Source organism: Narcine bancroftii, chromosome 9 (genome assembly GCF_036971445.1).
Source record: "Narcine bancroftii isolate sNarBan1 chromosome 9, sNarBan1.hap1, whole genome shotgun sequence".
Lineage (NCBI taxonomy): Eukaryota > Metazoa > Chordata > Chondrichthyes > Torpediniformes > Narcinidae > Narcine > Narcine bancroftii.
This window is the reverse complement of record NC_091477.1, coordinates 16,052,898-16,075,398: the sequence shown is the minus strand read 5'-3', so window position 1 is coordinate 16,075,398 and position 22,501 is coordinate 16,052,898. Positions and strand designations below refer to the sequence as shown.

General features: G+C 41.0%; 1 protein-coding gene across 2 annotated transcripts in view; it reads left to right on the top strand.

Annotated features, from left to right (window-relative positions):
* The window catches only part of LOC138743222 (rho GTPase-activating protein 7), a 145,660-nt gene that overhangs the window by 92,855 nt on the left and 30,304 nt on the right, over positions 1 to 22,501 (top strand). The window contains exons 1-2 of one of the 2 annotated variants that reach the window (XM_069898181.1): positions 5,953 to 6,187; positions 21,031 to 21,102. In XM_069898181.1, the coding sequence (XP_069754282.1) occupies positions 6,175 to 6,187; positions 21,031 to 21,102 (85 nt within the window). In that variant the 5' untranslated portion in view covers positions 5,953 to 6,174. Of the gene's footprint in view, positions 1 to 5,952; positions 6,188 to 21,030; positions 21,103 to 22,501 lie in introns of those variants that run through there. The other variant, XM_069898180.1, reaches the window with a different exon arrangement.

Sequence of the window (22,501 nt, the reverse complement as noted above, 5' to 3'; positions counted from 1 at the left end):
ACACTAGGACCGCCTCGCTGAAGCAGTTGTTAAATTGATTGTTTAGACTTGTTTCCACACATTTGACTCTCGTTAATGGTAAGCCACAGCCACTCAATTTAAGTTTCTGGAATAGTAATCCAGTGTGAATTGTATTGAATTGGGTATTATTTCATCTGTTTGGATATTGTTGTGGGTGTGCAAACCAAAAGTAGGATGAGACTAGACTAGAATCAAAGTGTCGATCTTTATTAAACAAACACTCAGAGATTTGATTTTTTAAAGATTCTGTCATACCTATATAAAACGCGTTAAAATTTCTAAATAATTATTTATCAGGTCACAATCACAGTCTAGGCACACTGGCTGCCATTGCGCCTCAATTACAACTGTGTCTTCAAATATTGCATCATTTGCACCTGGACCTTCCTAACACTGTTAATGGTGCAAATAAATACCTTTTGTCGCTTTGGTTTACTCACTCATAGTTTGCCTCCATTATTTTATGGAATTGAATAATTTTGAGCAGTAGCATTTGTCTCCATTGTTGTCATTTGTTCTATGGTTTACACAAGCATTATCATGAATACTTGAATCAATGTATTTCCTTGCATTCTATATCTCAAATTTTTGGGTAATTTGTGAATCTATTACCTGAATGCCCTTCATGCAAGGTTCGCTTGTATTTACTAACCATAATATTGTAAAATTATTCTTTGCACAGGGACAGTTATCCAAGTCAGTAAACTATTGTGTGTGCTGTTTAAGATGACATGTTGTCCCAATTAATGATTACCTTACAGTTTTTATCTTTGCATTAATAATGCAAACGGGAAACCAGCTGATTCATTTATTTGGTCAGTATCTTGTCCTTTCACCTCTTGAAATTTGAAGCTCTCTTGGAATGATTTGATTGAATTAAGTTCCCCTTCTGAGATACAAGGGTGTGTTCTAAGAACAGCCAATTCTGCCTCAGGAGACAATATTATCAAGCCAACTGATGGATCTCGTTATTTGTTAATGTTTCAGAAATGAATATGAGATCATCAGAATAAAAATGTTTCAAATTTGATTGATCAATGAGAACCATACTTTAAGCTTCAAATATTCTCAACGTAGAAGTTTTTTTTATATTACTGAAAAGAGTACAATGTGATTGGACAGAAAAGTCATTGTGGTGTACATTCAAACTTCAATAGTGCCCGAGGTCTTGGACACTGCTGATCCCCAGTTGCCTTTCCACGATGGAGAGTGCACAAAGTACGGCAAATCTTCAGTGAGTGTTGAGAGCTGATTTTGGGGGATTTGTTCAGTATAGAATGCTTGCAGAAGGGGGCCTGACAAGAAGAGGAAGCCTAGTCTTTGGGGTTGATAGTGCCTAGTATTCTGGGGGCTTGAGACCAGATTTTAGAAGATTAAATGTCCAAGCTGGGTCAGGTTCCCAGTGCTAAATCTGATTCTGAGATGTTCATTTTAGTGAAGACTTTTTTAAATGACTGAAACTAGTTTCTGAGCAGAGGGCATTCTTGTACACCTCAGTGAAAGTTAACATATCAAGGTGTTAGAAAGGCAACTAAATGTTGGCCTTTTTTGTAAGAAAATTAACATACAAGAAGGACCAAGTCTTTTCCCAATTATTTTCAACCCTAGTCAGACCATGTAGAAATATTATGATGGCTGGTCTCCCTACCAAAATGATACACCTATGCAGTAGTGTAGCTAAAGAGAATACAACGGGAGTGACTGCTCCCCTGAGCATATTTTTTCCAAAAGCGGCGCATTCCATCCTCCGTCCAACCTGAAACGGTCACCCAAGACTTATGAAAAATGTTCACCCTGCACCCTCCTCTCTCTCCCACCCACCCCCCCCCCCCCACCCCACCAAGCTATGGCCCTGTCTGAAATGCCCAGTCGATCCTTCCTTGGCTGTTCCTGTCAAAGCACCAGGGCTGCTAATTCTAGGGATTAGGTTAAGTTGGTCTTACAGTGAAATGTGAATTGGCTGAAAAACAAGATGAGGTTCGGTGGGGTGGGGGGGGGGGGGTGAACCTCTTTGTGACTGATAGATCAATAACTCTTGATGTGGGGAACTAAGCAGTAATAGATTGCTTTTCTTCCTTATGTAGTTTGTGCTATTAAATTACAGTAAAGCCCCTGGTAACTGGCACCTATGGGGATTGGTAGATGCCAGATAAGTGCATCTTCCAGTTTCTTGAGACTTGCTCTTTCATTGTCTAACTAATACACCTGGAATAAGAATAGACAGTTTAAAAGAAAAAAAAATCTATACTTAAGCTGAATATATAACCCTTAAAGCATTTTATTTTATTTTCAGTCACTCTCTTTGGAAACATTTTACTGTCGCTGCATCTGCAGGTTCCTCCCCCTTCACAGAACCACCCAAAAGATAAACAATAACATTATAGATAATTAAAACCCCCTCCCCCCAAGTTTACAGAAAAAGCCTCTGACCGGGGTGACTCTTACTAAGCAAAGATAAGTAGACACTTTAAGAGAATCACCCCAACGGCGAGCGGCATCAACCAGCTCTTCGCCCTGGACATCACCATTGTTGTTTCACACAACTTTATTCCAACAGCTGCTCCAAGCAAAGCATGACCAAGGGACTCCACTGGCTGAATATTTGCTCCCATCACCAAAGGTTTATATGCTACTTCGAGAACATTTACAATTTTAAACTTGCGTATTTTACCTATTTTTTTCCTTATTTAATTTTTCTTTCTGCCAGTTGCTTGAATTCTGGATACTATATGTTTTACTGTATATTTAATTTCAGTTCTTTGCTCCTAATTTTCTCTTAAAATGTTTGCTGTGAATTGTGGAACCAGCTCCAAGCAACTGTTCCCAAAACCTTCTCCCTGGTTAAATTTAGACCAAGGTGAAAAGAATCCAGAAGTCTTTTAAATATCAAATGTATTGAAACTTTTATAAAGTGAATACCACCAAGTTCTGCACAGCAAATCTCTGCCTGTTAACAAACAAGAAAACCAGGAGTGAAATCAGCCCCCCAAGACAGCAGGTGTCTCTTGCTGATGGATGAACATGATGTCAGCTAGCTGTGCATCTGGCCAGTTTTCCTTTGCGATCCATGGAGATTAATGCTTGGAAAGTGAGATGGTGAAGAACGATACAAAATATTTTTTTTGCTGGGCAGCTGCAGTCAATTTTATTTTTCAGAGCAAAGGTTTAGTTACAAAGAGGTCACGAAGTGTATAAACTGAATTTTCCATGGATGAGTTTGAGTTTCATGCAAGCTGCTTGCGACATTTGTTATTGGTTAGCCCTCTCCCTGAACAATGACACTAATCATTGCATTTGTAGCATAGCAAATATTTTCATGTCTACATACTAATTGCAGTTATTAAAAAAAACCCAGAAAATGTAAGCTTATTCTGAAGATTGTTCCTTCAAACTGGAAAAATAGCTATCCATTAATTTTGAAGTTTTTTGTGAATGATGGTTGAAATTGTGGTTTTCAAATGGCGATCTTGCCATTCCAGTTCCCTCCTTCCAGTACCCACACCCATACCCTGCCCTGCATATTCCATTGGCAAACTACATGTTCTCCATCAGCAAAAATCTGCTGAATCTTAGAAAGGCAATAACTATGGTGTGTATATTTTTAAATTGCAATCTAATTCTCAAATACAATTGTTCTGTCTGAATGAATTGATGAAGAAAATGAACAGACAGGATCTGACAGAATGAGGATGGTGTTGCATAACTCCCTGATGAAAGCAATATATGCTATCGACTCTGGCCAAAGTTAATAACTAACTTGTCTATCCTGCCACATGCACGTACACACATGTATGTGCACCTGGGATCTGCTTTACAGCCCCAACTTCATGAGGTGCTTGGCACTGCATTGTTATTTATTAGCCTGACATCTCTAACTTGACAACAAAGTCTGGTGGGGTTCTTGCATGCTGTGCCCAATTGTCAAATTTCTTTCTTCTGCAGAATTACAATTAAAAAAAAAACATGCTTCCAAAGGTTCTGACTATTGGGAAAGGTTTTGCTGCCTTAAAATAGAGAATATATTTTCCATCAATCAAACAGTATTTTGTTTAGCTTCAAATATGTCCATGTACCTCTGATTCTTGACATAATTTACAATTTCTGCATTTGGGTTGCCTGGTAAGGGCAGTGATTATTATCCAACCAGTAATTCTGAGTGATGCCTTATCAAGCTACATAGTTTCTTACTAGTTTTAAAGGATACTCAAGATTTGATCCAAATGAATTTAGAATTTCTAAACATTTCATAAGATGTTGATATTGTGGAACTTTACAATACGTGGAGCCTCTTTCCACAATTCTCCATCTTAATGATGTTCATCACTCCACTATTTGCAGCTGGCCTAGTGTGGAATTGTGGAAAGGGCAGCATGGGTAGCGCATTGCCATTACACTGCCAGCGAGCAGAGTTCGAATCCAGAGCTGTCTGTAAGGATTTTGTACGTTCTCCCCATGTCTGAGTGGGTTCCCTCTCACCCTTCACAATGTACTGGGCTCGTAAGTTAATTGGGGCATTTGGGCAGCAGGGCCTGTTACCTATTTTTAAAAATATATATATGTTAAGAATGTGGGGAGAGTGTAAAGGGATTGTGTAGAATTGGAGTAAATTGATGGTTGGCGTGGATTCAGAGGACCAAATGCTGTGTTTCTATCGTATTCTTCTTTGGCTTGGCTTCGCGGACGAAGATTTATGGAGGGGGTAAATGTCCACGTCAGCTGCAAGCTCGTTTGTGGCTGACAAGTCCGATGTGGGACAGGCAGACATGGTTGCAGCAGCGGTTGCAGGGGAAAATTGGTTGGTTGGGATTGGGTGTTGGGTTTTTCCTCCTTTGTCTTTTGTCAGTGAGGTGGGCTCTGCGGTCTTCTTCAAAGGAGGTTGCTGCCCGCCGAACTGTGAGGCGCCAAGATGCACGGTTTGAGGCAATATCAGCCCACTGGCGGTGGTCAATGTGGCAGGCACCAAGAGATTTCTTTAGGCAGTCCTTGTACCTCTTCTTTGGTGCACCTCTGTCACGGTGGCCAGTGGAGAGCTCGCCATATACAGTTTACTCCCCCCCTTTTATGCCAATAGTTTCCAATATATTTTAAAATCTAGGGAAAAAGCACAAGTAAATGGAACAAAATTTGAATTTGTCCTTGTTTCCTTTCTCTCAAGAGCAGCTGTGATTGTTACCGGGCTCCAGCTATTGGCTCAGAATTACCATTGGAAATTGGCGCTGCCTGTCAATTTGGACGCGCACCAAAAATCCCATGTTTGTTTTGCACGTGTGAATCCAACTTTACTCCAACAGCCTCTTGCATTCCAATTTTCCTTTGGAGACCGAAGAAAATTCCTCTAGATTTTTTTTTCATCAGTTATTTTCTCACTTTCAGAAAGTTTGCTTTTAATTTCTAGTTCAACAAAACTTTGAGCAGTGGAAATTGGCAATATTATTCAGGTTTTATTATTGAGTTTTTTTTTAAACAGCCGCGGGGCATTCACATGCTGGCTTGACTGAAGAGGATCCAATTAAGTGTGCCCATTAATCTGTGCCTTGAAAGCAACCCATTCGCCCTGGAGGGAAAGCCTCCGACGCAGGTGTCATTCAGACGGAGGTGACCGTTCTCTGCGATCCTTTCGCTCCCAATTCTTTCCCTGCAAGCTCAGGGAACATTCCACAGCCCTATGGGACTCCAATGGAGAGGAGTGGCATTCGTTTTTCTTTTTTTTCCTTCCTCTTTTAATTATCTGTCCAACCAGAAGAAGGAGAAATCTAGATTTTCAATAGCAGCTGGATGTGATTTACTAGATGTTACAATCCTATTAAAACTTCTCAGTGTCCGTTTACACTTGACAGCTGGACACACCCTCCCTCCAACCCAACCCAAAGTGGAAACGTCTAGTTCGAGCCCCTGCCAATACTCCAGCTTAAAAGTCGTGCAGTCACCAGCTGTACAAGGAGCTCAGCGCAGAGTAACGTCCCTGTCATTTCTTGGGAGAGGAATGCTCTCCTCGGAAGGAAATGTACTCATTTGTGGAAGTGAAGCCCTCTGCCTTGCACCTTCCCAGACTACAGCGAACAAAAAGAAACCATTTCTGATTTGATTTCTTGAATTGGAGGCTTGGCACCTCTGCAAGACTCACCCAGTTGGAGGGAGATCCTTCGCAGTAAGATGATCATAAAACGTGAGTGCCGGCTTTTTTCCTGCTTGAGTTTTTTTTTAATGTATTGCAATGGTGACACCAGCTTTTGAGACGTGCAATCCGCAGAAGTGCCCGAGAAACTGCGTCTCCAGGCAATTTTTGTGTATTGCCCCGTGTCTGCAGACTGTTCTGTTTTAACTGCAACCTTTTTGAGATGTAGCTGCTCTGTCATTCACTGGATAGTGTGTGTGTGTGTGAGTTAAAAGAAGGGGACAATGTAAAATATCCCAATTGGCTAAAAAATAAATTTAAGTTGGATATTGCGTTGTGGGGGTGCTCTGGTTAGGGGGGGGGGTTGCTTCAGGTGGGATGTGGGTTTGGGAGGGATGGGGGGGTAAAAGGATGAGAACCAACTGATCGAGACAGGAATCCAGCCAGAACCGAGGCTGGATGAGTGTTAACTGTTTGTGTACTTTTGAGTCACCGGCAAATGTCCTCTCCCTGAAGTTTAGATGAAGACTAAAAATCCGTTTGCAAGGCAGCCCCCCCCCCCCCCCCCCCCCCGGTTTTCAGTCTGGGAGCGGCAGGCGAACGTTTGGGCGCTTTACAATGGTCCACTGCTGCCCTGCTTAACATGGACCGGGGCGAGGTTTCCGACGAGCAGCGGGCTTCTCGTTAAGATAGCGGAAGGCTCGCCTATTTAAGTGCCCCCGATTTACGAATGCATTTTTCCCCCCTCTGAAAAGCGCATATTGACCAGCTCCAGCGGACGGTTCCACTTCCTTCTGGTTGGAAGCTGGTCTCGAACCTCCGCTTGGTGATGCAACGGTGAAAGTCGCAATATCAAGTCCAGCATGGGGGGAGAGAGGGGGAGGGGAGTGAGGAAGGAGAGGGGAGGCAGTGATGGAGAGGGAGTGAGGAAGGAGAAGGGAGGGAGGGAGGGAGGGGAGGAAGGAGAGGGAGGGAGGGGAGGGAGGGAGGTCTTACTGCCTCACTTGTGTTTTCATTCTGTAGAGGGGCTCCACACTAGACTTGTCTTTGGTTAAGAAGATTTGCTCTTTTTCAACACCCCCGTTTGCAGTGGTTCTCGACCTTTTTCAACTCGCATCCCACTTTAAGTAATCCCTATGGCATCGGTGGTCCGTGATTAGTAAGGGATTGCTTAAGGTGGAGAGTGGGAAGGGAAGGTTGAGAATCACTGCTCTAGACCTAATTGTTACTGAAATATTTTGCTTGAGAAAAATTGTCATTGGCCCATTTCCTTTGGAGTTATGAAACCGTGCATATAATGAATCAATTAGGTATGATTAAAACAGTGGTTTTCAAATTCCATCCACATACCACCTTAAGCAATCCTTTACTAATCACCTTTACTATGGAATAAGGAATACTTAAAGTGGTATGTAAGTGAAAAGAAAAAAGTTGAGACCCACTGGCTTAAAGATACCACTGACCTATGTGTCAGAGCTGCAAACCATGTCTAAATCTAGGCATCCCCTCTAACTGGACACTAGGTGGAAAAGTGGAACCCCGTTATTATTTTTGCTCTCTGGACAATGATCTAATCATGCAGTGTCGGGGCTTTGATCCTACCTTGTGTGGAGTTTGTAGGATTTCCCTGTCATTGCGTGGGTTTCCTCTGGATATTCCAGTTTCTCACCACATTCCACAGCTGTGATTTGGTAGATAATTGGCCATTGCAAATGGCCCCTAAGGTGTCAATGAGAATTGGGGGAAGGAGGAGGAGGAGTTAAGTTGAGATTCATAAAGTAAGATTAGTGTTGATGGGTTGTCCCAGTGAGTCAAAGGGCTGCCTTCTTTGCTGCATTATTCCAACCTTGTGACTCACTCCGCGCCTGGAAGTTTCCTGAACTTTGGGCCAGATGGCACCATTTCCCCATGTGCTTTTGACAGTGTAATAGCTCTCTACGTCTCCCAGTGTCTTTACGTGCCAAGCAAAATTTTCAATTTTTATAATTTTCTTAAAAATGGGTTGACTTAAACAGGAATAATAGGTAGAATGTGCTGGAAAACGATGTTAAGAGATCAGCGATTATCTTGTTGAATGATAGTGTAAGCACAAACGGCGTCTATATTGTGTCTTCTCGAGAGGGAAAAAAACATCATCCACCGGCAAAACTCCAAAAACACGTTGACTGTGTCTTTTACAAAGAAGTGTTTGATTTTAGCCCAGGAAAGTTACTGTTGTGCAGTGTGAGCACTACTTGGATTAATAATATTGGATAATATATCCTGGAAGTAACATCAAATACTTGAGACATTTCTTTCTGCTCTAGGCCTATACTAATATTAATTACATCAGTTTATTTTGTTAAAATTGCACCTCATTCTTCCAATTAAATGCTTCAATTGGCCTTCAATTACTTGCTGTAGTATTGTTTTAAGTACTTTTTGTCCCATACCCTCTTTACCCTTCCCCTTTTTAAAAGCAATGTTGCAATCTCTAGGATTCAAGCCGGGTATTATCTGCCTTTACAATACTTCCCTTACCTGTGTGAAAAGTGTCGAAGGCAGATTGTGATGGTGGGGGTGGGGGAGGGGTCTTAATTTGCTTGGCTTTTATCCACCGAGGTAGATAGTGTCTGGGGTGAAACAGGCTCAGTCTAAAAGGGCGAGAGATGCTACACGTCCCACCTCTTTTGCTTCAGGAAGCCAGCTTGCTGTGTAAAAGGACTCGCTGTCTTGGCTTTTCTTCTGTGTGAATAAGCAAGCTGGTTTCCAGAGGCAGGTTATGTATATGGCAATAATGTGGCTTTTCAGTGTAAAAAGGCCGAAGTACATTGCATACTCCTCAATGGTGGCTTCAGTCGGGTACTAGTTTAAGGACTCTTACTTTAGCTCTCTATTGATTTTTTTTTGTTCTCTCTGTATTGCACAATCAGTTTGTTGTATTTTTTCATTTGTTTACATGTGTTTGCAGTGTTTTTTTGCACTACCAATAAGTGGTAATTGCCTCACCTGCAGGAAAAAGAATCTCTGGGTTGCATGTGATGTCATGTATATGTACTCTGACAACAAATATAAAATTGAATTAAACTGAGCCAATTTAGTCGTTATTGGTAATGAGTTTATATCTAGAAGTTTGTCATGCCAACTGGGCTGATAGTTTGGAACATAAAAAATTATAAATATCCAAGTTCAGGCGCATAAAAGAAGATTTCTGCTGCATGTAACTTGGGCTTTGAAATGTACTTGGCCCTGAAAGGAGATGCATTTCATTTTAGGTGAGCACAGATTCTTCAACATTCATTTTCTCATTCATCTCTGACAACTGCATTCACGAAAGTAAAAGGTAAAGGTTCCATTATTGTCACATAATACTACATTGAGAATGTAACATACATGAAATTCTTTTACTTTTATCTACTGTAAGGCAGATGGAGAGTCTCCACATTTCAGTGCATTCAAATCTTTACTGCCTCTTATCTGGCATCAAGTACCACTTCTAATGATCATCGCTATTCACCATCTCCCCATTTGGCAATGAATCAGTTTTGAAATTCGGTTTTTGAATTTGTCTATGTCATCCCATGTTTGCCCATATCTCCAACCCTCTGCTCTGTACTCCTACAGTTGTGACCTCTTGCACATGACTGGCAATTTTTTTTTAAATCAATGTTGCTTGTCACATGCTATGATTACATTAGTTCAGATTTTGCTAAAATTGGACCTCATTCTTCTAACTGAATGTCCCAATTGGCCTTCAATTTTTTCTACTAAGTCAACTTTATTGTTATCTGATTGTACAAGTATAACCCAATGAAACAGTGTTCTCTAGACCCCGATGCAAAAACACACAGACACATAACCAAACAACACATACAGATCGATAATACATATGCAGGACAAATATTTTATCAATAATAAATAAATAAACATTGCTTTGTGCAAATAAGTGTTGTTATTGTTTCAGAAGAACATTTTGACCACACCTTCTTTACCCTTCCCCTTTTAAGAAAATAATGTTGCAATCTCTTAGTATCTCGCATGCCTTAGTATTAATTATTGTATCAGTCCTGTCCAGTATTTCAAGATAACAGCATGTCAAAGACAAATAGAAAAGCCAGGCCCTATGGGGAGAAACTTGATTATTATTTGATCTCTTGAATAGTTCTAAAATCTTGGCAACATTTTCGAGTCCAAGATGATGGCAGAAATGAGCCCAAACTGCCAAGCAGAAAGTATGATTTTGGAGATGCTCTGATCTTCAGATAGAGAAGGCATTTCACTTCTCCCACCATTCCTAATGACTAAGGGACCACATGTGCATGTTAAAGGACAGGGAGCCAACAGCTTTTATGACATTGAATTGGATTACATAGGACACGAATCACGAGTTGTCCTCACCTTGGTAGGTCACCAAAGTTATGTTTGCTTCTGCCAACAATCCACATCATATTGATGGTCTTGCTACTATGGAACCTTCTATTAGCTGCAACAAGGTTGCCAGCAATGCAAGATCACACCATTGTCAGTGCTCTAACACCTCTTGTTTTCAAAACCCTTTTGTGCTAGAATAAATGTGAATATTTTTGATTGTCTTTCTAATTCTTTCTTTTTAAAAATATTTTTATTGATTTTAATAAAGAGCTTGTAATAATAAAATACAATGATGATATGCAGTTATTCGTATAAAACGATCAGTATATCAAAAGGAACTAATAGTAAAAAAAATTTAAAGGAAAAGATGGAAGAAAAAAAATCTTAGTATCCCTCCCTAACAGCGTTGCCAGATGATTAGCGTTAAAAGAAAAAGGGAGAAAAAAAAGGGGAAAAAAGTGGAAAAGATGCGAGTTAGTCAATTTAATTACTTTGAAGTGAAATTATAAAATAAGTGAGTCATAAATTACCCCCACAGCATCTGAACTCTTGTATCTGAATCATTAAATGAATCACAAATCTTTTCCATATTCAATCAAGACATGATGCCATGCAACCACTGATTGTGAGTAGGTCGGGCAGCATCCTTTCATTTAAGTAAAATCGTACATCTCACCAAAAGAGATAAAGAAGAATAATTCCCTCCGATTGTACTGAAGAGAGCCACCAAATGATTTGGTACCAAATCTATATTAAAAATTGTAGATAAAGTGTGGAAAACTTCCTCCAGTATTTTTTCTAGACTAGGACAAGTCCAGAACATGAGAATTAATGATGCTTCTCTGTTCTTGCATCTGTCACAAAAGGGATTTGTATCAAAGTAACAGCAAGACAATTTAACCTTAGACATATGTGCACCTTAAATTGTAATAAGCAATGATGAGTGCATAATGAAGAGCTATTAACCAATTTAAGAATTGTGTCCCAATCTACATCCAATATGATCAAATTTAAATTCTGTTCCCAAGCATTTTTAATTTTAATTGGTGAAGTCTGTTTTAAATATAACAATTTCTCGTAAATAATAAATTTTAAACCTTTACGAGAAGAAATTAAACTTAAAAAAAAACTTGCTATAGAATGTGATTAAAACTCTTGGAAAATCAGAAATCAGATTCAAGAAAATGTCAGATTTGAAAATATCTTAAAAGAAAATTGAGGTTTGAGTAGGTTAAATCGGAAATTGCACAAATGATGCAAAATATCCATCAATGAACAGCTCCTTAAAAACTTTCTATACCATTTCTGAAAAATGGCATCATGCAAAAAAGGTCGAAAAAGGTGATTAGATACAATAGGGCCTGAAAGAGAGAAATTATGAAATGCAAAATGTTTTCTAAACTGTGCTGAAATTTTCACAGAAAGTTTAACAATGGGATTGACTACAAGGTAGTCCGTAATTTACGACCTATGTGATTTATGTCCGTCCATTCATACAACTACATTTTTTTTAATGCTGATTCTTCATTAAAGATTCATTTGTTGAATTTTTTTTGAAAAATTACTTTAATACCTCGTTAAGACATGCGAATATGACTTGGGTCCAATCTGACATGATCAATCCTTCGGTCCCAATTACGGTTGTAAGTTGAGGACTACCTGTATTAACTTAGTTGTAAGAGCCGAGAAGAGCTAAATTGGGGGGAAAAAATAATTCAGGGGAATTCAGCTCCATTGATGCACACAATGGACGGTCAGAATGATTATGGGGGGAAAAAAAAGGGACCAAAATATAAGGCTTTGCATATTGACCACCCAATTGTAAAATCTAAAGTTGGGGAGAACCATTCCACCATCTCTCTTAGATCTTCATAGAAGAACTTTATTAAGGTAAGGATGTTTACCTTTCCATATACAAGAAGGTATGGCCAAGTCAAGAAATGATTTTAGGAACTAAAATTGGAACAGACTGAAAAAGATATAAAAATTTATGTCAGGTATTCATTTTAATAGAATTTGTGCAACCAACCAAGGTAGAAGACAAAATTGACCATTGAGTCCGGGATTGCTTCACTTGTTTGAATGTAGCAAGATAATTTTCCTTTTAAAAAGTTGTTTTATGATCTTCGTCATGTAATAAAGCCAAGATAGGTAAATTGATTTTTAACAATCTTAAAAAGAAACCCATCATATATTGATGTAGGAGAATTCAATGGAAGAAGTTCACTTTTATGCAAATTCAATTAATATCCTGAAAAATGAATTGTGAAAGCAATGACATCATATGGGAGGCAACTGGATCCAAAGTGAAATGTAGGAGGTCATCTGCATAAAGGGAGACCTTCTGTTCAATCCCTTTCCTCCATATCCCTAAGATGTCTTTACGTTCATAAAATGCAGTTGCTTAATGGTTCAATGATCAGATCAAATAATAAAGAACTAAATAGACATTCTAATTCAATTAGGTATTCAACTGTAGGTTTTTTGTAGTTGGGTTTTTACATTTTTGTTTGACCAAGTACCTGTTCAGCCACATCAAGTAAAGGTTTTGGCACCTATGTACATTGTACAATGTTTATGGTAATAAACTCATTATCATTATTACCTGGCAAATGAAGAGAGCCAGAATAGTACTGGCTCAAGGTAAACGTACCTCTGGAGAGTTCAACTAGAGCAGAGACTTTGACACTGGATATCTTGGGTGAACAAGGGGGAGAAGCAAAAGTCAAAGGATGATGATGGGAATAGCCATTGATTGAGTTCAGGATGGTGTATTAGTTCCCTTGTTTAGAGGTATGGGATGTTCTAAAATTCTATGCATTGACATTCTAAAAAAGGAATGTGAATAGCCAGAGGTTGTGGTTCGCAATGGTTCCAATTATGGAGGCTAAAAAGGGGGATAAGATCCAGCAAACTAAATTTGGGAACTGTAGAGATCCTTCCCTGTATTGGCAAATACTAGTGAATAAAGGAATTGGGAAAATTTATCAGATAAAAAGATGTCTATAAAGAAAACAGAGGTCCTCCATCAGCCAGCTCCCCACCATGACTACTAGCCCCCCCACATCTCCATCGGGCACACAAAACTCAAAATGGTCACCCAGTTTACCTATCTCGGCTGCACCATTTCATCCGATGCAAGGATCGACAACGAGATAGACAACAGACTCGCCAAGGCAAATAGCGCCTTTGGAAGACTAAACAAAAGAGTCTGGAAAAACAACCAACTGAAAAACCTCACAAAGATGAGCGTATACAGAGCCGTTGTCATATCCACACTCCTGTTCGGCTCCGAATCATGGGTCCTCTACCGGCATCACCTACGGCTCCTAGAACGCTTCCACCAGCGTTGTCTCCGCTCCATCCTCAACATCCATTGGAGCGCTTTCATCCCTAACGTCGAAGTACTCGAGATGGCAGAGGCCGACAGCATCGAGTGGGCTGATATCGCCTCAAACCATACATCTTGGCGCCTCACAGTTCGGCGGGCACCAACCTCCTTTGAAGAAGACCGCAGAGCCCACCTCACTGACAAAAGACAAAGGAGGAAAAACCCAACACCCAACCCCAACCAACCAATTTTCCCCTGCAACCGCTGCAACCGTGTCTGCCTGTCCCGCATCGGACTTGTCAGCCACAAACGAGCCTGCAGCTGATGTGGACATTTACCCCCTCCATAAATCTTCATCCGTGAAGCCAAGCCAAAGATAAAGAAGTATTTTAGATTTGTATGTCACTAGAACAGTTTCTGGAATTGATGGGATCTGTGCAAGCTGGATGGGTTGCATCTAATCTGGAATGGGTCCAATATCCTTGCGAGGAAGTTTGCAGTTGGGGAGGGCTTGATATAATTTCATGTGGAATGCTAAATTGTTGGGATAGTAAAATATAGATGGAAGCAGAATAGACCAATGTGAGCTTGCTTGTGCTTGTATCTTGATGAAGGGCTCAGGCCCGAAATGTTGGTTATATATCTTTGCCTCCTATGGACACTGTGGGACCTGCTGAGTTTCTCCAGCACTTTTGTGTATTAACTTCAATCACAGCATCTGCAGACTTCCTTCTTTCACTCTAAGAAGAATGCAAGCCCTACTTTGCACATAGTTTAATGCAAGGAGATCGACTTGTTAAGCAGATAAACTGAAAGTGTTGGCAAGTGTATAACAAGGTGAAAGAAAGGCTGGCAGCTCAACTTTCTAGGGTATGCGATCTTCAGGCATGGCAGAAGGTAGGTGATTAGGCATGTAAAAGAGATGTATTGCTTTATGAATTAACATGTTATGAGATTGTCTGATCTTGGAAGCTAAGCCGGCTCAGGGCTGGTCAGTACTTGGAGGGAAGACTGCCTGGAACACCAGGTGCTGTAGGTTGCTGTCAGGAGTGTGGGACAAAGTGGCAAAAAGTTAAAGAATTTCATGAATGTTACATTCTAAATGTATTACATGGCAATAATGGAACCTTTACTGCAGTTATCATCCTCCCCTTTTGCATAGAGATCCCATTTAATTGGCATGTGAACAACCCGTGTTTAAAGCCTGCTCGGGTCATTCAAACTGAACCAAGAAAAGCCAAGCTGAAATGCATTGGCTCTGATGCTACCTCCCTTAGTGGATAATAGAACGGGATGAAACGAGGAAATTAATGCACCATCCTGAACTCCCATCAATGGTTATTCCCACTATTATCCTTTGACTCTTGCTTCTCCCCCTTGTTCAGCCAAGACATTCCACATTCGTTCCATTCACACAGGTAAGTGAAGCTCTTGAAAGGTGGTTAATTCCTGTCTTTTAATGGCTGTGTAAAAGGGGTAATAGAAAGCTCTTCAAGTGGGATGTTGCAGCATATATTTAGAAAAAGAGGGGAGTGAATTGTTGAAATTCTGTACTGGAGTCTCTTCTGGAGGTTGCTGAGTGTATTCAAGATTAAGACTGATACTTTTGATATTAAGAGGAATTGAGAGAAATGTGATTACTTCAGTGGAGTGTCACTGTGGCGGAGGGTTCAGTAATGATTTGTGGAATGCTGGAGTAGGTACAAGAGACCAAATGGCTTTTTAAAGCTTCTCTCCCTCCTTTCCCGATCCACTTATTACCTCTGCCTATGGGCCTGTGCTCCTCCCCCATACCCCCACCCTTACCTTTTTGTTCAGGCGCCTGCCTACATCTTGATGAAGGGCTCAAGCCTCAATCGTTGGTTTTGTATCTTTATCTTTGCTTTATAAAGTACACAGTTTGACCTGCTGAGTTTCTCCAGCATTGTGTTTTGACTTTATTATAGCTTCCTTTGGTTTTTAAATAGTTTCGAGTTTGAACGGAAAACCGAGTTAAAATTATCAATTCTCTGTATTTCCTTCAAATATATTAAACTGGTCATCAAGGGTTTCTTTGGCATTAATATTGATGCTTTCACTTCAAGAAATAGTTGTTGAATTGCACTGCTCAGGTGGGTTTCTTTGGCATTAATATTGATGCTTTCACTTCAAGAAATAGTTGTTGAATTGCACTGCTCAGGTTTTGTAAGGTTTAAATCAAGAGGATAGTAAAATTTTTAAGTGTCAGATTTTTCTTTGAGACTATAGAGTTAATGCTCCAAACCCAGCATGTCGAGGTGTATCAGTGAGAATAAGTAAGTGTGTGATAGGACATTAGGGGTGATAAAAGTGAGGCTGAGAGGCATAGCAAGGCATGACAAAAGGGATAGGAGCTTTGTTATAATTGAAACACAGCCCTGGGATAAGCAAAAACATACAGGTACAGCCAGCTTTACAAAAGTAGAGTGTTCCTATGAAATCTTTCATAAGCCAAAATGGCGTAAAGAGAAGACCCATTCACTACCACTGAAGGTTATTTTCGTAAAAGTGAAAACCCCATTCAAATTTATTTCAGACAGTGAACACAGGTTTCTTTGCAAAAGCGAATTTTCATAAAGTGAGTATTTGTAAAGCGGGATATACCTGTACTGAGTCTGGAATCGAGTGCCTTGCTCAATTCTGGAACCCCCTGCATACATTGTTGCAGCAGGAATAACAAAAAGAATGTCCCCCTAGATTTATTGTATTCAAAAAACCTCTGTACCCAGCAGAGGGAGTGTAATGTGTTTGAGATCCAGATCCTTTGCAGCTGGTGCATTCGTGCATGTGTGTGGGGTAAGCTACTGTGTTCTGGAGATGGTTATGCTCAATCAAGCAATGCAAGACTCCAGTAGATACAAGATAAGAATGATTGGATCAGTACAAAGTAGAGACGGAGTCAGTAGTGCCAAGTTTTCAAAGACTGCCAGGCTTCCTGATTATGTTTGGGAGGAGGCAGATTGTCCAACAAGCGTCAAGCCCAAAACATCCTTTAGGCTAAATTGGACTGAATTTCCTGACCCTTTTTAATTTGCAACAAATATATACCTTAATTGTTTAGTTTTCAGACTCTGCAAATGGAGATGAAAAGTTGTTTACAAGTTGATTATTTTAAAGAATCTGGGTGATTGATGTAAATTCATTAGGTTGGGAATGATTTTAAATAGTGATTATTTACTCTTCACAATGTTGTCTTTTCAATCAAGAAACATGGAAATGCAGATGTTAGAATCTTCAGGCACAATAAGATGCTGGAGGAACTCGACTGGTCAGACAGCATCTGTGGAGAGAAATGGTCAGACATTGTTTTGGGTTGGGAGTCTCATAAGCTCCTGACGCCAAACATTGACTGACCATTTCTACCTGTGACTTGCTGAGTCCCTCCAGCTTCTCTATGGCATCTTTTCAATGTTGCCTTCAGACATGTGAATTGCAGTTAATATGTGCACAGCACAAGTAGACGTTTCTATTCATGTGTTTGATTCCCAAAAGTACAGAAAATTAAATGGACCTTGTACAGTGTTCATCCTGTACCAATTGTGTATCAGTGATCAGTATTTCCATCCCTTGGCTCATTCTCTGCAGGCTTGCAAATTTTTCTTTTGTGTATTTCTCCACTTCCTCTTAAAGGATCACTGAATCATTCAAAATTGTGGATTTTCTCCTCTCTCACCCCCCCCCCCCCATTGCTGCAGCCTACCCCCTACCACTGTCACCAATAATGAGAGGGAGTGAGGGATTATTTAAAGTGCTGAACTACTACACACCATGTTCAGTAGAAAAATGACAGAGTTTTGTGACTATGAAGAAATAACTCTGACCATTCCATCAACCCACCATCCACTCGCTACTTACTTTGATTCATGAGAGCCAACGTATTCTGATGGGAAACGGAAGTCTGTGATTGAACTGGTGAGGTCAGAAATATTTTACTGATTATAACTTGGCAGAGTAATGCACATTTGGTTTCTAAATTGATTGCTATGTTTGAATAATCGAGTAAGCGTTTTGGCTAGAAAATGACATTACACTGTTGGTTGTTTCTCATTGGTACACCGCTACAAATTCAATAAAGCCTGATCTCCATTTGAGATCAGGTCCCCAGTGTGGGGACCAAGACACTAGGCTGGGAACAGAGGAGATCAAGAGTTCATAGAAGGGAATTGTAAATGTATTCTTGAGAAGGTTAGGAGCCAGGTAAATGGTGCCTGGTTCAGTAGTTGACTGATAGATTGTGGCTTGAAGGATGAATATTTTGCCAATCAGAATCTAACCAAAGTACGGGCTCAGCATCAGGTCACTGTTATGATCCTCTCAGTGACGATGTAGCAGGTCTTGCATGCATTGTGAAGGCTTTTGGCTCCATGAATGCAGTATCTGCATTCAAAGCTATAAATTATGAAGCATCACAAATACCTCTATTTGCGCAAGCATGTCAAATCCAAGGAGGAACCGGAAGGAAACTCTCAATAGACTTCAAAATCTGAGCTGGCAGAATGCTTGACTAAACATGATGGACAACTCTCCTTGCACATTTTGGAACAGAACCGTATGAATTGCTGTAGGCATCTGGCAAATCATACACGGAAATGAATGAGAAAATGAAAAATATTGGTTGACAACAGAATTAATTGGAAAAGGCAGCTCCAGAATCAGTTCTCTATAAAGTTGCAGTAAATTTGGATGAACAGCCATTATAAACAGCCACGGTTAATGGAGCACTGTTACAGCACCAGCGACCGGGGTTCTAATCCAGTGCTATCTGTAAGGAGTTTGTACATTCTCCCCATGTCTGCGTGGCTTTTCTCTGGTTTCCTCTCACCCTTCAAAACGTACGCAGGTGGTATTGGGTGTAATTGAGCGTGGGCTGTATGTGGGAGGAGAAAGATAAATGTGTGGAGAACTGAAATCAAATAGAAGCCCTTTCAAGCTGACTGTTGGATTCCAGTTAACTGCAGGTTTTGTAGGATGCTTCATGAAAATGTGGCTTGGTGTGGCTCTGGGGCATGTTACCTCCTGCGGTTGGTGTGAAATACTCACCACTCCCTTCAAGATAAATTGAGTTTGTGCCAAGTTCACTGTTACAATCACAAAACATGGGCAGGAGTTGGCCTCAACACTGGTCTTTTGTTGTATCTGAGCTGTGGTGGCCTCAACTCCTCTTCTATGTCAGTTTCCCAGGAACCTTAATTCCTCAATCTTTCATTCACCTATCTCTGTCTTAAATATTTCAAATGAGCTGACCTTCACCACCCTTGGAGGCAGAGAATTCCAGAGGTTCATTACCTTCTGAGAGAAGAAAACTTTCCATACCTCGACGACAAAGTGACGGCTGAGTCATTTTTTTTAAAAGTTCCCTTGTTTATGACCTTGCTGCAGGTGGAAATATGTCAACATCTACCCTATCAAGCCCCATGTAGGAACTTGCAAGTATGAGTGAGGTCACTCATTCTTCTAAACACCAAGGAATACACATGTAAACTGTGTAGTCTCACTTTGTAGGACAATCCACTCATCCCAAGAATTAACCTGTTGAATCCCTTTTGAACTGCCACTCGCGCTACTGGATCCTTCATTTGGGTAAGGAGATGCTAACTGCACCATATTCCAGGTGTGACCATGCCAGCACCCCATAATAGAAACCTCCCAATTCTTAAATTCCAATCTCAGAATCAGAATTCATCATAATGAACAGCAGCACAGAGCAAACATTTCTTTAAGCTGCCTTACAAAATAAATCAGTGCACAAAAATGTCAAGGTCAGGCAGTTTCTGTTGTTCATTGAGGAATCTGATGGCAGAGGGTAGGGTTGAGGGAAGCTATCCTTGTGCTGCTGAGTGATCATCTTTAGGATCCTGTACCTTTTATCTGATGGTAGCCTCAAACCATGCATCTTGGCGCCTCACAGTTTGGCGGGCAGCAACCTCCTTTGAAAAAGACCGCAGAGCCCACCTCACTGACAAAAGACAAAGGAGGAAAAACCCAACCCCAACCAACCAATTTTCCCCTGCAACCGCTGCAACCGTGTCTGCCTGTCCCGCATCGGACTTGTCAGCCACAAACGAGCCTGCAGCTGACTTGGACATTTACCCCCTCCATAAATCTTCGTCCGCGAAGCCAAGCCAAAGAGCAGAGTGAAAAGGGAATGGCCTGGTGAGAGTGCTTGAGGATTGGCTTTTTGCAATGAAGGCCAATGTACCACTTGCCACCTTAACTAACTAGATCTTCTCACTCTTTGTGACACTAATGTTTCAAAGGCTCATTGTGCACTATAATATTTATGCAGGCCGAATCTCTTTGAAATTTCGATAATGTGCTTAATTATCACTGCTGTTGGAATTGTCTGCATGTAACTGTGGTCAGTTATCAAATGAAGTGTTCAGAGTGTTCTGAAGAGGACAGGAAGAGGTAGCTGAAGCTTCATGGTAAAATTGATTAAAATAGTACATTTTATTTATTCTAGCTGTCTTTCCATTTATTGCTGCGTTTTGGTGTCCCATTATTTTACTGTTCTTTGTAGTGTAATGGAATTTAGTGGAGAATAAAAGTTTACATTCCGGGGGGTGGGGGGGGGGGGGGGGGCGGAAAGTGCTCCAAGGGTGCTTCAAAATGTATTGGGGTTGCAGGTCAATTGGGCGACACAGGCTCGTGGGCTGGAGGGACTGTTGACCATGCAGCATGTCTAAATTGAAATAAGTTTACTTTTTAAAAAAATAAATGTAAGCCTTGATCCCTTTAAACTTCAATGATTCACAGCCTCTTTCCATTTTAGATAGCTTCTGATTCCTTTTGCAGAAGTTTGACCAGGTTTTTGCCCAATTCCTCAATGGGATTCTGCAACAGGAGCAAGTAAAATGTCTTTGTCATAACATGCCCTTCCACTTATTGTTGGCAGACTTGGAAGCCTTGTGCTCTGTTCCTTCCTCCAAGTTATCAATCTATGTCCCAATTTTAATTTTTGCACAAATGAAGCAATGTGTTTTGAATTTTCAAATAAATCCTGCGACTTCCCCTTCACCAGTTCAGCACGCCTTGCTCAGAAGTGTGCATTGATCAACATTTTCAGTAAACCGCTTGCCCCGATGACCTCATCACAAATCGGAGCTGGGACTGAGGGTTGTGTTAGATGAGGTCCGTTTGTATCCGTTGGGCCATGTGCGTGAAGTGCTAATATATTCTCTCGTTTTCCTCTCAGAGATTGAAGCAAAAGACGCCTGGGACTGGCTCAGAGCTGCAGGATTTCCACAGTATTCCCAGTTATTTGAAAGTAAGCCATGCTCTGTTAAACGACTTGTCCAGTGAGAGTCCCTCAGTCAGTTCTGAGGCCTTCCACATTTGTGGCTATGTCCATTTCTCTTCCTACTAGGTTTCAATTCGCTGAACTGAGGCAGAATAATATAACCAGTAGATTGACTGCAGTATCAGGAGTAGCTCAACTTCCAGATGTTAACCCTAAGCTCCCAAATCTGATTTGAAAAATCAGATTTGGATTCAAGATTCCTTTATTGTCATGTAATCTACTGCACAAAATTTCCATTTGCCTGCCTTGAGACAGACAAAGCGTGGCCATTAGTGTCACCCGGTGCCCCTTGCAGTAAGAGAGAGAGAAGTAAAAGAGAGTCACTAAGGGTCCATATATTTGCCTCCTGCACCTTTGCATCCATTGGCAACCTGAACTCTAAATCCAAACCTCCTGACATGATCAGGAAGCCTTCAGCACCCGAGCCCTTCTGGAACACCAGCCCCCTCGAATCTTGACCCTAATAACTGGTTCCCACGACCCGCAGCAGGCACGGGTACCCTGACTGCAAGTTGCCCACTGCTGAACCCCTCACTGGTCCACTACAGTAATCACTCTCCTTCAGGGGCTATCTCCTATGTTTTTCCTTCTGGGGAGGGGGGGAGTTTGCCCCATTTCTGGCACTGATGCCCATCACAAGTCCCACTTCCTTGGATACAAACCCGTGGTTGCAGGACTTTAGTTTTAAAACCTCATCAGTTTCTTTAACAGGCCTTTCAATGCTTGTATGGAGCCACTGATGTTAGGACCAGGCGGTGGAACCCTTTGGAACAACGCTGTGTCTCCGCTCTCTGGTCTCCTGGGTCCACACCAGCAGCAGGCTCCAGCAACATCACCACTGAGTGGGGTTTTCCCTCTTAGTGAACAGAAGCACACAGGGGAATCAATATATGCAGCTGTTTCTTAATGATCACATCTCCGCATTTGACTTCTGTACGAGACGACCATCAAGAACCTCATTCTATGATTTTAATTATGCGGTTCATCAATGTTCAATACTAGAATTTGTGCACAGTGTAATCATGCACTCTCATTTATATCAACAAAATAGAGAGAGGGCAGAGAAGGTTCACGAGAATGTTGACAGGGTGTCAGGGTTTGAGTTACAGGGAAAGGTTGTGCAGACTGGATTTTTTTCTCTGGAGCGTAGAAGATTGAGGGGGGACTTGATTGAGGTGTTTTAAGATTTTAAAAGGGACAGACAGAGTAAACGTGGATAGGCTTTTTCAATTAAGAGTGGGGGAGATTCAAACTAGAGGGCATGGTTTAAGATTGAAGGGGGAAAATTATAAGGGGAACATGAGGGGAAATTTCTTTACACAAAGGGTGGTGGAGATGTGGTATGAGCTTCCGACAGACGTGGTCG